Consider the following 17,244-nt stretch of genomic DNA (forward strand, 5'->3'; position numbering starts at 1 on the left):
AGGAAAGGCAATCAGATAATGGGTGACAGAGTATCAGGAAAGGCAATCAGATAACCTGGCAAACAGGAAAAACATTCAGATTTCTGTTTTAGACCGCCTTTTCTGTGATGTAGGTATGATGTATCTGGGGGGTGGTCTTAGGTTACACCCCTTCTGTGACGTATGTATGATGTTTCTGGGGGTGGTCTTGATCTACAGGGTGGCAATTTCAAAAGTCCACATAAGGCCTTGTACGCCATTGTTCTGGGTTCCTCCTCTCTCCTTCGGGTGAGGGGAGCACCCTGTTGCAACAGATCAATAAAGATCAGGCTTACTAGCTGCTTTGCTTCTCAATATTCTCTGGTTGGCCTCTGTTATTTTCTCCTACCAATAGAGAACCTATGTAAGGACTCTATATGGGCTCTTGGATACCCTATAAGGGAAAAAGGGCAGATTTTTGTTTACAACAATGGTTATACCTTCATTTTACAAAGAGGTTTGAATAACATGTAAAGAAAGATCACAGAATCATAGAATAGTAGTGGGAAGGGACCCCAAGAATCATCTAGTCCAACCCACTGAAATGCAGGAATCCATAAATGCAACTTTCCACAGTCACCGTGGTAACAAGGATGAGGTTCAGAAAGGCTTTGCATTTTTTATTATTTGGAATTTTTTTGCTAAGCTTCAGATTCCTTAATCTCCACACCCTTTGAATGCATACTACTCATAAGCCCAGTTTGGACATGACATTAAAACTACATGAAAGGCGATTGGAAGTAGGGGCTTAAACTAACCATAGTTGCTGTTTCATCTGAACTGACGACTATAAGCCAAGAACAGAAACTATGTCTTGATCATAAGTTTGGTTCAATGAGCTGTAGTTTGAACTAACTACAGTTTGTCCTTGTCAGGCATAACAAGATACCATGGTTAGTTTTAAGCCTAGAAGTGAATGTTTCCAGTTTCTTACGGTTCGCCCAGGTTTATTCACACGATGCTAAACCTTGAGTTTAACATTGCATCCAAACTTATTACCAGAAGAATAACAAAACAAGAGAACAAACTTTGTATAAAAGAATGGAAATGTTTTATTGAATATTTACAGATAAATTGTAAACAGAAAAGAACATTGGCAGGATTATTGTAATACCCTGCAGTTTTATAAGAGTATATATTTAAAGTAGGTGAATAAAGGAGCAAATTAAGTAACGTAATTTGGATATGCAGAAGATATTAAAAGTAAATTTAAGGAACTGCAGAAAGATGGGGAAGGATGTTGTTTTGAAATGTTAAAAAGATTTTACACACACACACATATAATTTATATTTTAAAAACCTATTGCATCTGAACTCTTAAGGCAGAGCTTGTTGAAGAAACAGCAGAGGACAGCAGATGCAGAGTTTGATTTTTCTTTCTCTCGTTGCCAGCAAGACCTTTCAGTCACAACCCAGGCTGAGGAAGCAGCTCCAGCTCCAACACTTTAATAACTGCTGGACTGAACTGGAACACCAAACCTCTCTCCCCCGCCAAAAAAAAAAAGGAGTCAGGAAAAGAATGACACTGATACCCAGTCAGAGGCACCTTAACCTTTTTGGTTTTTGTTTTTATTATTATTATTATTACACCACCCTATATCTGCAGGTCTCAGGATAAAAACACAATATAAAAGCGCAAAATAATCAAAATAAAACGGGCAATTCCCCACTTTTGCTCTGGGGGAGAGAGAAGCAACGCCCTGTTAACACCAGAAACCCGCTTAAACCCATTTAAACCCCAGAAACCCGCTTAAATTTAAACCCATTTAAACATTTTGCAAGTTGGGTAATTGAAGCGTCATGCGTTTCGCGCGTTTCTTTCTACGGACCCCGGAAGCCGGCCGGCGAGTTCACTCTACATTTCTCTTGAGTCTAGAGGGCCTAGGCTTTGCCAGCCGCTTCCTGCCGGAGGCGGAAGTGACGCGTCCGCCGCTGCGCAGCGTCCCTCGCCTCCTCGGAAACGATTCCGGGCAGCGTTATAGTTCCGGGCGAGGGGAGAAAGAAGGAAAACCCAAGCGGCGGAGGGGGCGGGATGGCGGCCGAGCTGCCCAGCGAAGCCCGGGAGCGGCTGAGCCTGTGGGAGAGGCCCCTGAGGCCCCTGGCGCCCCTGACCGAGCGGCAGCAGGAGTCGGTGCTGGAGCTGAGGGAAGCGCTGCCTTGCCTGCCCGCCCCGGCTGAGGTGAGCGGAGGGTCCCTGGCGGGGTTGGCTGGGTCGGGAAGGGGGAGAGGCGGCGCTTCCATGGGGCTTCCGTGGGGCCACGAACCTCCGCGGAGGGGAAAGCTCTCTCTGAGGAAGAGGAGCAGAATGCGTTGCGCTCTCGCTCGCTCTCTTTCCTCCTCCTCCATTTTCTGGTTTTCCACGTTTATCCTCCTCCTCCTGGCAGGAAGAAATTCAGCAGGTGGGGAGGATTTTTCCTTCCAACATGGTCGTTGCAATGTTTAGACTCAAGATAAGCTTCGGTTTGAGCGTTGCAATGGATTGCTTTGAAGTCGTTTCTGTACCGTGCAAAGCAATATATATATATATATATATATACTGTATACACACACACACACACACACACACTCTCACACTGTGTATACATATATATACTGTGTGTGTGTGTGTGTGTGTACACACACACACACACACACATTCTCTCTCTCTCTTTCCATATATATATATATATCCCTTCTCTATCCGTGGTTCAGTTTCATAAATCCCTGCATATTTTACATAAGCTATCTATCTTACTTTCTACATAAATTGTTTTGCCCGGTGCAGAAACTACTCTCTCTCTCTGCAGGGATTTATGATATGCAACCTTAACCACGGAGAGAAAAGAAGGGAAGTAATTGATTTAAGGTTGTTTAGATGACTATTCATATGTGTATGTGTGTGCATGTAATTTTTATTTTTAGAATAGTAATCTAAACAACCTTAAACAAATTACTTCCCTTCTTTCTCCGTGGTTCAGTTTGCATATCATAAATCCATGCATATTCTAGATAAGCTAAACCATTCAGTATTCCATTGTTTACATCCATCAAAACTTATTTACCCTGTTGAATTTATCTTAATGCTACCAGCATTTTAAAGTGTAAACAATTTACCTCCATATATTCAATAAACATTTTCCAATCTTCTTAAAACGTATGTTCTTCTTGTGCCCTTATACTATATGTTAAATCTGCAAGCTGCTGCAAAGCAATTTTTAAGTCCCCCCCCCATGTCCCCCTCCCCCTCAACACACCTGGCCTGTATTTTGCCCAAAGGGACAAATTACCTTTTACCTTACTGTATTTTGCCCAACCAAAGGCAGCAACCCTACACGCGTACACACAGGCTGCCACAAGGTGGTGAAAGTTGGGGGGGGCATCTCTGTCTGCTAACATCATTATTACTAATAATATTTATTAAATTGGTTTGCTGCACTTCATCAGAAGATGAAGGGTAGCCTTGGGTAATATTTGGTAACGTGGCACCCCATGTGAGGCCCAAAATCAGCAACCCCAAATGGATCTTATCAGTTATAGATCTTCTCGATCTTGTACCCTGTGTGGGGGAACTGCCCGCACCTTCCTAAATCTGGTGTTGCTCCTACAAGCACATTTTAAAGAATATAAGATTTAAATCAGCCAGAAGCCTGGTTGAAGAGGAATGTTTTTGCCTGGCACCTAAATTAGGGAGAGTTCATTTTAATAGTGGTGGTAATAATAATAATAATAATAATAATAATAATAATAATAATAATAATAATAATAATATATTTCCATGGTACAGAAGGTGCATTTTCATAGAATCAGAATCATAGAATTATAGAGTTGGAAGGGTCATCTAGTTCAACCCTCTGCAATTCAGGTGTGCGTTTTGTGAAGATGGTCGTTAACCACAGCAAACAACTTGTCTTGATAAAACCACAGATTTCTGCCATGCTGTGTAATAAGGTTTCATTTGGTTACTCTGAAAGGTTGTGCCACATTTCACCATGAGTGTTGGGTGATTGATGGATTATTTAATTTTTATACTACTTAATGTATTACAAAAGTCTCCATACGGAAAACTGAGCAACAACATTACATTAAATGTAATGTTACATTAATACAAAGTTACTAATATCTATAAATCAACATCAATTCACTTTCCTTCTGACACACCATCCAGGTTCTCACTCAGGGCCCAAAAAACTTTCAGCTCACCCACAAAAATCTCACAATGAGAAAAGTTCCTGGGAACTCTCATTCTAGCCTTACTTTTTATGGGCAGACCCAAGGTGGCTGGTCCTTCCTCAGGCTGCTGGCAGCTGTGTCCCATTCAGTTGCACTCTCCACACACACTTCCAGGTGCAGCAGGTTTATTGATTTTCCTAGGGGGACCAGAGGATGGGAGGGTCTCTCTCCACCAGGGTGGATTTGATTTAAATCAAATAAATTTAAATTACTAGTCAGTAAGACTTGATTTAAATCATATATGTATATTTTTTTACAGAAAGACTCATTCTTGCTGGTATGATCTTAATATTTACAACCAGATGTAGGTTTCATTTTTGGAATAATAAATTTTCAGAGTTGTTTTTACAGTTATTTCAAAAATTACTCATTTGATCATACTATTAGAAATACATAGTTAATTATGAAATTATTGTGAGGTTTAATAAGTTAACTGTTTATATTTGGACAACCTTTCTGCTGTACTTTATTGAAAGGGTGTTATTTTCTTAATAACAATTTAAACAATTTATTTAACTAAAACAATAACATTATAGCATGTGTATCCATGTTTGTTAACAAAAACAAAAAACTTAGACTGAGTTTTAGCGCACATGAAAAACTTAAAACAAATCCTCATTTCCTGATGAATAGCCTTTGGGCTATAATGCAACTTAAATAGAAAACTATCTTTAGAAAGACTTTTCCTCCAAAGCATTTTATTTTAAAAATCCAATTTAAATTTATAAAAATCATTGATTTTTATCCACCCTGCCCTCCACCCATAGCTCCTTCTTCACCCCCTGTTTTCTCCTCTTTCTACAGCTGCTATAGCTGGATTCCTGCCACAGTCTGAACAATTTATGTATCCAGTACATTTGCCACGCATTATAGGGATGGTGCTTGCCTTTTGCCGCTCTGACCTCACTTGTTAATTCCCCAGCCAATTGCTGTTCTTTGGTGTCCTGAGAATAAATGCTAAGCCGAACACCAGTTAGGGAGAGTTCTTTGAAGAGGGTCCATTCAGCTCATATTGCAAGATCTGGTCCTCCCCTCTCAGGCTGTGAGATGTGATGAGCCTGAGAGGGACTCAATAATAAAATAAGAAATAGCTAAAGAATAGCAAAAAACATTGGAGGAGGGGACTCAATAATTAAAAACAATTAAACATGAATTGAATTAAAATTCATTCTCTCGCTCCCTCTCTCTCTCAATTTTTTTGAAATTTTGAACAGAGGAGTTTGATAGAAAAAACATCTTTGTAAGCCCTGCAGGGCTGGTATTTATTTATCTGTGTTTAGAAGTATATAGAAAAATAGTGAGGAGTGGGAACTCTGCCAAAAGAAAAAAGGACCTGCCCTCAGATGCATAAATCCGGCAACGTGGAGCAGGGAAAACTGCTGGTGGAGAAAAGGTTAGCCTCTTTTCTTGCCTCTGCTGCTTTTCTGCTCGGAATCCAGGTGCCACTTTTTCTAAAAAGCAAAAGGAATTTGTGTATTGTTTTGTGTACTGAGCAAGTAATACACTCTCAACCTAACCTCCCTCACAAAGTTGTTGTGAGAATAAAAATGGTTCAAATTCATATACACCACCATCAGCTCCTTGAAGGTAGGTAGGGTTGCAGATATTACAGATAGGAAGGTTGTAGGGATGGTTGTGTCGTGTCACTTCTTTTCTTTATAGTCCATTGTTTCCCAGGAGCCTAGAGTGGGTTACAGCATTTTTCCAGGCACATACTTCTGTTTCCAAGTGATTTACAGTGTAATCAAGCTAAAATGAACAAAGTCTTGGGTACCTAGAAGTCTTTCAAAATTTATTACGTCATAAGCTTTTGGGAACTAGACAACCTCATCAGATATCTGGAGTGAGGTCCGTGTAGAAACATCCTCATCACTGCCCAGTGAATTAGCATGAGTAGTGGAAAAGCAAACCTTACCTCTATTTGGACCAGAATGCCATGATAGATTGAAAAGCTCTCCTGCTTTCAATTCGTGCCCATTGATTCTTCTGTTCAGAGACTAGTCTGTTGTCCTAGTAATGCAAAAGAGCATTATTGACAGATGATCGTTACATTGGGAGACATGCAAGTGCATGAAACGCTGATGTTGTGGCTGACTTTATTAGTTCTGTAATAGTGTTATCGGGACGCGGGTGGCGCTGTGGGTTGAACCACAGAGCCTAGGACTTGCCTATCAGAAGTTTGGCGTTTCGAATGCCCATGACGGATGTAAGCTCCCATTTCTCTGCCCCAGCTCCTGCCAACTTAGCAGTTCAAAAGCACGTCAAAGTGCAAGTAGATAAATAGGTACCGTTCCAGCGGGAGGGTAAACAGCATTTCCGTGTGCTGCTCTGGTTCGCTAGAAGCGGTTTAGTCATGCTGGCCACATGACCCGGAAGCTGTACGCCGGCTCCCTCGGCCAATAAAGCGAGATGAGCGCCGCAACCCCAGAGCCGGCCACAACTGGACCGGGTCATATTGCCAGCATGACTGCCACTTCTGGCGAACCAGAGCAGCGCAGAGAAACACTGTTTACCTTCCCGCCAGAGTGGTACCTATTTATCTACTTGCACTTCATGCTTTCAAACTGCTAGGTTGGCAGGAGCTGGGACTGAGCAACGGGAGCTGACCCTGTCATGGGGATTCAAACTGCCGACCTTCTGATTGGCAAGCCCTAGGCTCTGTGGTTTAGACCACAGTGCCACCTGCGTCCCTTAGTTGGGGTGCTCATTCATAAATCTGTACTAAGCGCATCCTGCAGACATGTTGGCAGGAGTGTTCTCTTCCAAGTGGAATTCTGACCGTCCCATGTTGCCAGGCTCTGATTCACTCGGCCTCTTTTTAACCAAGTAATCTAAACTTGGTGTCCTGCACAGCTGTTTGTGATTTTGGACACCAGTACAGTGGTACCTCGGGTTAAGTACTTAATTTGTTCCGGAGGTCCGTTCTTAACCTGAAACTGTTCTTAACCTGAAGCACCATTTTAGCTAATGGGGCCTCCAGCTGCCACCGCACCGCCAGAGCACGATTTCTGTTCTCATCCTGAAGCAGAGTTCTTAACCCGAGGTACTGTTTCTAGGTTAGCAGAGTCTGTAACCTGAAGCTTATGTAACCTGAGCTACCACTGTACATTGTATATTATATTAGCTTACAGATCAATAAGTTAAACTGCAGCTTTGGAGTTCCAGTGGAACTTCCAGTGGAGCACAACAGAGCTACAGAACTCCAGATGCATCCGGTTGTAAACAAAAGAAAAGGGAGTAAAAGCTATCTGTTGCATTTGTTTCTGTTTAAATGAACAATTTTGACAAAAGCATTCTGATCTGGTTTTGAATGAATGATACTGTGTGTTATAACATTCAATGGGGGGAAGTAAGTAATGAAGAAACTAATTTTAAAAAAAGTTTAAGGCATTCAACGCGTTCATTTTTATTTCTTATTTGTGTCTAGCTTCCTATTGAAGATTTTAGCACTCTTGGTCAGCAATCATTAACCGTAACATTGACAGCAACAGTGCCAGAATCCACAGAGGACATCCTCTTGAAAGGGTTTTCCATGCTGCGTATGGAAAATGAAAGAATCGAAACAGCACAGCAGGTGAAACATAACATAAATATCAAGCCTTCTCTTATTCCAAATGCAAAACGTAAGGTGTTAAATGTGATGTTATTTAATACATAGGCAAAAATTCTGGCTGGGCTTTAGTCTTTAGATGCTTGTGCATGTCTGCTTTATTCTTCCTTCTCTGAGGCCTGTCCCTCTCCCTATTCAGAGGTGCCTGTACTTGGCAGCTCATGGCCAGGAAGAAAAGCTGGACCATAATGCTAAACTTGGTGAAGAGGGCAGGGACATTGTACAGGTTGTCAGATTCTAAAGAAGAAGTGGGCTGGGTGAGAGTGACTGGCAATGGGAACACTGCGGACCTCCTTTTTTGTCCAACAGTTGCTTTTATTTTATTTTTAAAATAGAGCCTTTCATTAGGTTTCCCCCCCTCTGTGTAATTGCAAAGGAATGAATCATAGAATTGGGAGGGACTTTTTTACCTAAGGAATAGACCCTCTGAATTCTACCGTCCAGTCAGGAAGCATGGACAGGGGCGGCCCCCACACCAGGAATCACCCAGTGACTCCTCTCTCTACCACCAGTGCTATTGTTGCAATGCACTGGATTATATTTCCTAATAAGCCCATTTCACCAGCCCAAATGCCATAGATGCCGTTCTCCCAGAGCATCCTAAGTAATCTCTTCCCTTCTTTGCTCTAGTTCTTCTCATGGTTTGATCAACTCCATACGCAGATGGATCAAGATGAAGGGGCTAAATACAGGTATATATGCCTCCCCACCCCACTGGTTGAATTGTGACTATCAAGGCATAGCACCCAACAATGGCAACTTGCCAAACATCCTGTGAGAATGTCCTGCCGTTCTTGTGTGCTTTTGTTGTGTACTATGCCTTCATTTTCATCCTCCTCCCGTTCCACTCGATACAATACAATACAATACAATACAATACAATACAATACAATACAATACAATACAATACAATACAATACAAATACCTTTATTGGCATTACAATTTAAGACATTTCAAATCAGTGGGATAAAGTTAAAAGGGGCAGGAGTGAGGCTGTTGAGGGTCACAAGGCACTCGGTTGTTCTGCTTCACCCTGTCTTATTTCCTAGAGGGACGATTCATTAAGAAGCCTTCTGGGTAAAATGGAAATTACTGCCACTGAGGCAGTAGCGTCCTTGTCCCTATCCGCTAGGAGGAACCTCGTTTGGCTTTCTCGGAGCCGTTGGTCGCAGGTCTAACTTCTTGCTCAGCATCTGTTTGCGGAGTTCTTTGCAAAGGGCAGTCCAAAAGAATATGGTCCGGTCAATCTGGTAATCCCTGATTGCAGGCGCACAGGCGGACTTGATAAGGAATTTGTGAGTATCTACCTGTGGTCACGTGACGCGGGTGGCGCTGTGGGTTAAACCACAGAGCCTAGGACTTGCCGATCAGAAGGTCGGCAGTTCGAATCCCCATGACGGGGTGAGCTCCCGTTGCTCGGTTCCTGCTCCTGCCAACCTAGCAGTTTGAAAGCATGTCAAAGTGCAAGTAGATAAATGGGTACCACTCCGGCGGGAAGGTCAACGGTGTTTCCGTGCGTTGCTCTGGTCCGCCAGAAGCGGCTTAGTCATGCTGGCCACATGACCCGGAAGCTGTACACTGGCTCCCTCGGCCAATAAAGCGAGATGAGCGCCACAACTCCAGAGCTGGTCACAACTGGACCTAATGGTCAGGGGTCCCTTTACCTTTACCTGTGGCCACTGCAGAGGGGAAAGCATAAAAGCTCTTCGTTGCGAAGGAAGTAGTAGGTCTTTTAGGTAACTGGCATAAAATCCGTAAGAAGTAGTTATGCCTAGGGCCTCCAGAGAACAGGGTCTCAGAGTGTGAGGAGACAGACCCTGTTTTTTGTGGTCATAACGCCGTTGCTTGATTGTTTGGAGTATGTAGTTTTCATCACATACTTTGAGGCTCTCCAGAGCAATACCCAAACTATGTATTTTGTCCTGAATTTTTCTATATACCATGACGTATGGTCTTCAAGTATAGAAGTTGAAAAGGAGTTTGGTGTTGCTCTGTAATGTATGTTCAGCCAGGCCTTGATTGTAATAAGCCATGTGTCGGTTTCCATCAGATGTTGACCGGTTTCTGCGCATGAGGTTAGATAGCTTAGATAGCCACTAGTTAAGAAGAATAAGAATAAGAATATCTTTATTGTCATTGCCCCCTTCGGGGACAACGAAATTACTTGACTGCTCCATAAAAACACTAATTAAACAATGCAATATAATACATCAAGGGAGATTAGATGACTTTCAAAGTCCGGGCTTCCCATTCAGGGCTGAGATCGCTCTGGAGAAGAAGCTGTTCTTAAGACGGCTCGTTCTTGTCTTCATCGTCCTGTATCTCCATCTCGACGGCAAGAGCTCGAAGAGACAGTGACCAGGATGCGATGGATCTTTTACTATGTCCAGTGCCTTCCTATGGCACCTTGTGGCATAAATCTGCTTTAAGGTGGAGAGTGGGCAGCCAACAATGCTCTCTGCTGCCTTAACACCCCTACACAACCCCATCCTGTCCTGGGCAGTACAGCTTCCGTACCACACACATAAGCCATAAGTGAGCATGCTCTCAATGGCACAGTGATAGAAGGCAAGCAGCAGTTTCTGCGGAAGATGGTTTTTCCTTAGTATTCTCAAAAAGTACAGTCTCTGCTGCGCCTTCTTCACAAGCCCCCTTGTGTTGACACTCCAGATCGCTCGGAAGCTTGTCTGCACAGTATAGGTTCAGCTACACAGATTCCCCGTGCTACTATCCTGAATCTTTCTATCAGTTCAAAGGATAAATGTGTGCCTATATGTAACGGTTGTGTTCTGATTTCTCTAGGCAGACAAGAGCTTACTTGTCTGGGTTTGAAGAGCAATGCGATGCTATCTTGAGTGATGTCAACAGTGCTCTTCAGCACCTGGAGTCATTACAGAAGCAATATCTCTTTGTTTCCACCAAGACAGGGACGCTGCATGAAGCCTGCGAACAGCTACTGAAAGAGCAGGTAAATTCATACTTACTTAGAAAAACACTTCCGCTTCCTATGCATCTGTAGCTACATTGTTTATATATTTATTGCAAGCTTTTTGATCCTGCTCTTTAGCCAAAAGGCATGACACATAAGAGGAAAAATGATGGGGAGGGAAGAGGAAAAAAGCAGACAGTGAACAGTTCTTAGTCTTTATAATTCCTACGATAACCAGATGTAAAGGAAACAAGGGATGTGTGGCAAGAAGAGCACCTGACAAGCCAGGGTTTTGTTTTACCTTTTCTTCTGAGCAGTGGACCATTTCTAGAACGGATTACCGGTATATCCTGGCAGAGAGTAACTTTTTAAATAGGGCGATATCAGCCTTAAATTGGACCAGAAAAAGGTCGGACTTAAAGTTCCAGGTTTTAAACTCAACTTATTCTTTCTAACCTAAATATATGAATGCCCATTGTAGCAAATGGCTTCAGATGTAAGTGTATTCTAATAGAAATAGTTGATTGACCAAGTTCATCTTATACCTTTATATGCAGGTAAAATGTAACAAAATGTATGTAATTGCTTTAGTATAATCAGCCCACAGGTTGTCCTCTCCTGACATACAGTGTATCTCCATATTTTTACCTGCCTCTAAAAATAATTTATATTTCTCCTTGAAAAAGTCAGAGCTTGTGGACCTGGCGGAAAATATCCAGCAGAAACTGTCATATTTTAATGAACTGGAAAATATTAATACGGTAAGTAATTGTTTTGAAACACACACAAAAAGACCAAAAAACCTTTTCCACTTACGAGTCATGTCTTTCTAGAGACTCTTTAAAGAGTTGCGTGCTCTGATTAGTAATTATCATTCTTATGTTAAAATCTAGTAAAACTCTGGAGTAAGTGTACATGGAATTAAACCGAACTTTATTCTAAGTGAGCATGCATAAGATTGTTCTGTTAAAGTGGTTTTAAGCCTCTGTCTATGTTTGGTCTTCAAAAACAAGGAAGGAGGAAATTTCCAAGGGGTGCTGGAGAAATGTTGTTTCTTAGGCCCAACTGTTGTCAAGTGCAGATTCTTTGGCCAGGGCGTTAAAAAAGAACTGAATAATTTCAATAAGAACATTAATAATGATAACCTATAGAATGGGACTGAAGGTTGTTTGATCATAATACAAATACAAATAATTATATTATTCCAGGAAATGCAGCAACCAAAGTTAATAGCAGTGAGTTGAGTGTGAACTGGGGTCAGGGAAACCAAGGTTTAAATTCCCACTCAGATTAAAGCTCAGTGGCTGACCCTAAACCAGTCACTGTCTCTTGTTATGAGGGTGAAATCAAATATAAAATATGCATACAGTTACATGCAAGGAATGATTTATTGCAATTTATTAAATGGACCACCATTATTCATGTTTCTTGATGCTGTGACCATGCCGAAAGACAATTATACTGAAAGTTCGGAAAATTCCGCATAGGAAAATGCTTACTTAAAACATTTTAAACCAATTTACAGTAAGTAAGCAGATATTGATGAGGATAAATAGTAAGGAACTAGGTAAGGTTCCCAACTCTGGGCACCGTTTGCCATGTTTATTGAACTTTTGGTTGCTTCCTGGGTGATATTTGAGCAAAATAATTTTACAACGCAATTATGGGCTGATGAGAAGAAACATATTCTGAGGATGTTTTAAGAGGAAAATATGATGGGTTGCATCTTGGAACAACTTTACACCAACCCCATACCTTAGCTTGAATGTGCAAGTGTGCAGTCATTTTGCTCCTCATTTGGTCATCCTACTTCTGGCTAACCAGTGGAGAGTAGGCAGACAGCAATGGAGTGTTCTTTTCACTTGGGGGGGAAAACATCACCCCAACCTGAGCTCATGATTTGTCTCACTGCAGACGAACCACAAGCTGTAACCAAGGAAGAGACAAACAATAAGCTCTGGTTCGGACAATAATTCAAAGCCAAACCATGGCTTAGCTCATCAGCAGGTGGACTGGACTCTCATGCTTACACTTAACCATGGTTTGGTTTAAAGTGTGACACAAGCCTTAGTCATATTTATGGTAGACCCACTGAAATCAATAGGATTTAAATTAGTCATGACCAGGCATAGGCAAACTCGGCCCGCCAGATGTTTTGGGACTACAACTCCCATGATCCGTAGCTAACAGGACCAGTGGTCAGGGATGATGGGAATTGTAATCCCAAAACATCTGGAGGGTCGAGTTTGCCTATGCCTGGTCATGACTAACCTAAGTCTCATTGATTTCAGATTTCTAAGTCTGAATCTAACCCTATATATCGGGTGGAGAACGTGCAGCCACCCAGATGTTCATTACTTGAGGCATGGGACATGACTGGATGAAATACTTGTCCTGAATGTTAGTTTCCTTGATTGTTCTTTTAATTATTGGAAGACTTGTAATGAATATTACTGAATGCAGATTTCTTTTGTTGTTTTTCTTACTGATACTTATATCACATGTTGTTTTTCTCTCTTCAAGAAACTGAATTCCCCTACATTGTCAGTAAACAGTGATGGTTTCATCCCTATGCTGGCTAAACTTGATGATTGTATTGCATATATTTCATCGCATGTAAGTTGGGCTCAGTTTTTTTGTCCCTGTTTACATTATTTCGTGGTGCACAATTCTGTTTCCCATGGGTTTTAAAATTGAGGAAATCCAATGACAGAACTGGAAAAGGGACCTCATGCTTTCCGTTTCAATTCTTATGGATTAAATCCCTTACACTTCATTATGTAGATGGAAGTGACTTTGCCCCAGCAGGTATTCCTGGGGGAAGGTAGCAATTTTAGCTAATTCCTCTTCCTCTGTAGATCCCAATGCCGTCTCCCATGCTGTTACAGAGGTCCCCCCAAAATTGAGAGCAGCTTTTCATGAGACAGGCTATAGAGCAGTGTTTCCCAACCTTGGGCCTCCAGCTGTTTTTGGACTACAACTCCCATCATCCCTAGCTAGCAAGACCCAGTGGTCAGGGATGATGGGAATTGTAGTGCATAAACAGCTGGAGACCAAAGGTTGGGAAACACTGCTATAGAGAGGAGAAGGAGGAGGAATTAACAAACATTTCTTCTCTTCTTTCCCCTCCTCCACATCCCCCTAGCACGATCACACAACTTCTGAATACAACTCCCTTGGTATAAAATGTGGGCTTATTAACTTCTTCGCACAAACCTCTGCCAGCCTTGATGGTTAGTTTCCTAAAAGGACCTGTGTTTGTTCCTCATTCCGTTGCATATTTCAAGGCAGTGTGCTTTCAGTCCATCTCTTTCCTTTTGAGACACCAAGTCTGCTGATAGAAGAGTGTTTGCTTTTTCCTGGGATAAATCGTGTTATTCCTGATTCTTAAAACATGTGCATTTAGTGCAAGACAGAAATAACCTTGTTCAGTTCAAAGATGAAGATGTATTGTGTCCATTCCAATTCCCATTTTCTTAGCTTGTTTTTTCTTATTTTCCAGCCAAACTTTAGGGATTATCCTGTGTATTTTGCAAAGTCCAAACAATGTCTTTCAAGAGCTATGCACCTCATGAAAACATACACTGTGAATACGCTACAAAACCTCACAAACCAGTTAATTAAAAGGGTAAGTTGGAAGAGCCAGTAGTGAGTAGGTGTTTCTTTTGAGCTAAAATATCTTGGGAATATCTCCCAAATAATTTACCTTTCTTATTGTGATTCTTCGCTGTACTTTTACATTCTGAAACAGCATGTTGGGTGTTTGGCAAATTTAATAGTTGTCTTATCCAACACACACTTTTATGATGTACAGACTTCTGTGGTGTGTAAATAACTTGAACAATGCGTTTGTTCCTCAACAACCCATTGAACATGAAAGGTTGTGGACTCTCCTTCCTTCAGCAGAGGTTGGATGGCCATCTGCCATGGATGCTTTAGCTGAGATTCCTTCATTGCAGGGGGTTAAACTAGATGACGCTCAGGGTCCCTTCCAACTCTTTAAAGATTCTATGATTCCATGAATCCAATGAAGATGCAATCTTGCAGCCTGCAAGAGTTTGGGGTGACTCATTAGAATGTCAACGGACCTATTTTGGGGAGAGAGGTGGCAGGACTGTAGAAGATATGCAAAAGGGAGAATTTGTATGTATTTTCTTTGACCAGGAGAGAATTGTACAATAGAGAAGGCACCTCAGCCTCCGGTCAGCCTAGGGGGAATATGCTAATACCTTAACTGGGCTTCCACATTGAGGTCATTCACTGCACAGCTGCCTGGAATGGATGTGAATTTCCCAAACGAGAAGGATGCGAATTTCACAAATTAAACCTGGATGGGGAGGCTGCCTAGAGGGCTGTTTTTCTGAAGAGGTCTGCATGCTACTTATATTTTCCTTGGGTGCACAGTTTACAACTTCTGTGTCCTCCTTTCCCCTCCCATACCCAAGAATCTCCTGATCATCTCCTGATGGTCTCTGCTGACTCTCCAGAGAAGAGGAGGCGTGTCCTGCCTATCTACTTATTCTGCCCAGCAACATATCTGTGTGTGTGAGAGAGAGTCAGTCAGTCAGTGTATCGGAGAGAGTGAGAGTGTTGGAGATCCTAGAGATAAGATTGCTGCTAAGAGCAGCTGCAGACTCTCAGTGTAGCATTGATTTATGCTTAGAATATTCAGCTCTGTATATAGTTTTGTATCATAGTTGTAGTTATAGAATAAAAGGAAGATATTTTACAGAGCTGCTCTCCGAGTGGTTTATACTCTGCAAGACTCTGCAAAACTCTGCTGCGCAACGACTGTATTATTGAGACAGTGAATCCGGTGCTCTCAGCTCTAAGCTGTGAGTCCACAGCACTGTGACCTGTTCCTGTGAGAAAGGAGGTCTCTGGCGGTGCTACCCAGCTCGCCTAGCCCAGTCGGGGTTGAGGTACATGAGTCCAGTCGGCGCACTGGCTCTAGGGCAATGCTGACAGTTTTTCTGAAGAGGTCTGCGTGCCACTTATATTTTCCTTGGGTGCACAGTTTACAACTTCTGTGTCCTCCTTTCCCAGTGGCATCTAGTTATATGCATGGCAGTACAGTGTATGGAAGGACGCGGGTGGCGCTGTGGGTTAAACCACAGAGCCTAGGGCTTGCTGATCAGAAGGTTGGCGGTTCGAATCCCCGTGATGGGGTGAGCTCCCGTTGCTCGGTCCCTGCTCCTGCCAACCTAGCAGTTCAAAAGCACGAAGTGCAAGTAGATAAATAGGTACTGCTCCGGCGGGAAGGTAAATGGCATTTCCGTGCGCTGCTCTGGTTCCCCAGAAGCGGCTTAGTCATGCTGGCCACATGACCCGGAAGCTGTACACTGGCTCCCTCGGCCAATAAAGCGAGATGAGCGCCACAACCCTAGAGTCGGTCACGACTGGACCTAATGGTCAGGGGTCCCTTTACCTTTACAGTGTATGGAGTCTTTGCAGTCACTGTGTAACAGTTTATTGTTTAGTAAGTTCATATTGCGAATGACATTGCTTTCTCTCTTTTTTCTTTCAGGACCCTTCAGTTGTACCAAATTCAGACAATGCCTTCACGTTATTTTATGTGAAGTTCAGAGCTGCTGCACCCAAAGTCAGAGTAAGTTCCCAAAGTATGGTAGATGGAAGAGGTACTCAAAGATAGGCTCATAAGTGAAGGGGTTGTGGAATTTTCTTTGTTATACAGTACACTATTGAATCATGCGCAAACACGTATAATGCTGCAGGGTTTCCCAAACTTGGGTCTTCAGCTGTTTTTGGACTACAACTCCCATCATCCCTAGCTAGCAAGACCAGTGCTCAAAGAAGATGGGAATTGTAGTCCCAAAACAGCTGGAGACCCAAGTTTGGGAAACACTTACAGTGTAACAATGTAATATCTTACACATATGTTCACTACAACATTGCTTGTATTCTTCAAATCCCTGATCCAGTTCTTGAGGATACTATTGTGTGTGCCTATGGTTTGGAAGAAGCCTATAGAAGTATGAATTACAGTGGTACCTCGGGTTACATATGCTCCAGGTTACATACGCTTCAGGTTACACACTCCGCTAACCCAGAAATAGTGCTTCAGGTTAAGAACTTTGCTTCAGGATAAGAACAGAAATCGTGCTCTGGCGGCGCGGCAGCAGCAGGAGGCCCCATTAGCTAAAGTGGTGCTTCAGGTTAAGAACAGTTTCAGGTTAAGAACAGACCTCCAGAACGAATTAAGTACTTAACCTGAGCTGCCACTGTACTCTCATATTCATTGTGTGCTGCAGGTTCTTTAGAAAAGGGAAAACGGCCAACAGACTGACTACAGTGGTACCTCGAGTTACAAACACCTCAGGTTACAAACGCTTCAGGTTACAAACTCCACAAACCTGGAAGAGTTACCTCGAGTTGAGAACTTTGCCCCAGGATGAGAATGGAAATCTGTGCTGGTGGTGCAGTGGCAGCAATAGCGAAAGCTATTCATTAGCGAAA

The 17,244-nt window shown here is 42.4% G+C and overlaps 1 protein-coding gene across 1 annotated transcript in view; it reads left to right on the plus strand.

Moving 5' to 3' along the window:
- Positions 1-2,001: 2,001 nt before the first annotated feature.
- The window catches only part of COG3 (component of oligomeric golgi complex 3), a 47,434-nt gene continuing 32,191 nt past the window's right edge, over positions 2,002-17,244 (plus strand). Inside the window, exons 1-8 of the mRNA XM_082223084.1 lie at positions 2,002-2,197; positions 7,655-7,801; positions 8,468-8,529; positions 10,641-10,806; positions 11,454-11,528; positions 13,291-13,383; positions 14,270-14,395; positions 16,295-16,375. Of these exons, the coding sequence (XP_082079210.1) occupies positions 2,051-2,197; positions 7,655-7,801; positions 8,468-8,529; positions 10,641-10,806; positions 11,454-11,528; positions 13,291-13,383; positions 14,270-14,395; positions 16,295-16,375 (897 nt within the window). The 5' untranslated portion in view covers positions 2,002-2,050. The remainder of the gene's footprint in view (positions 2,198-7,654; positions 7,802-8,467; positions 8,530-10,640; positions 10,807-11,453; positions 11,529-13,290; positions 13,384-14,269; positions 14,396-16,294; positions 16,376-17,244) is intronic.

The sequence above is a fragment of the Podarcis vaucheri genome (genome assembly GCF_965113315.1).
Source record: "Podarcis vaucheri genome assembly, chromosome: 5".
NCBI classification, from domain to species: domain Eukaryota; kingdom Metazoa; phylum Chordata; class Lepidosauria; order Squamata; family Lacertidae; genus Podarcis; species Podarcis vaucheri.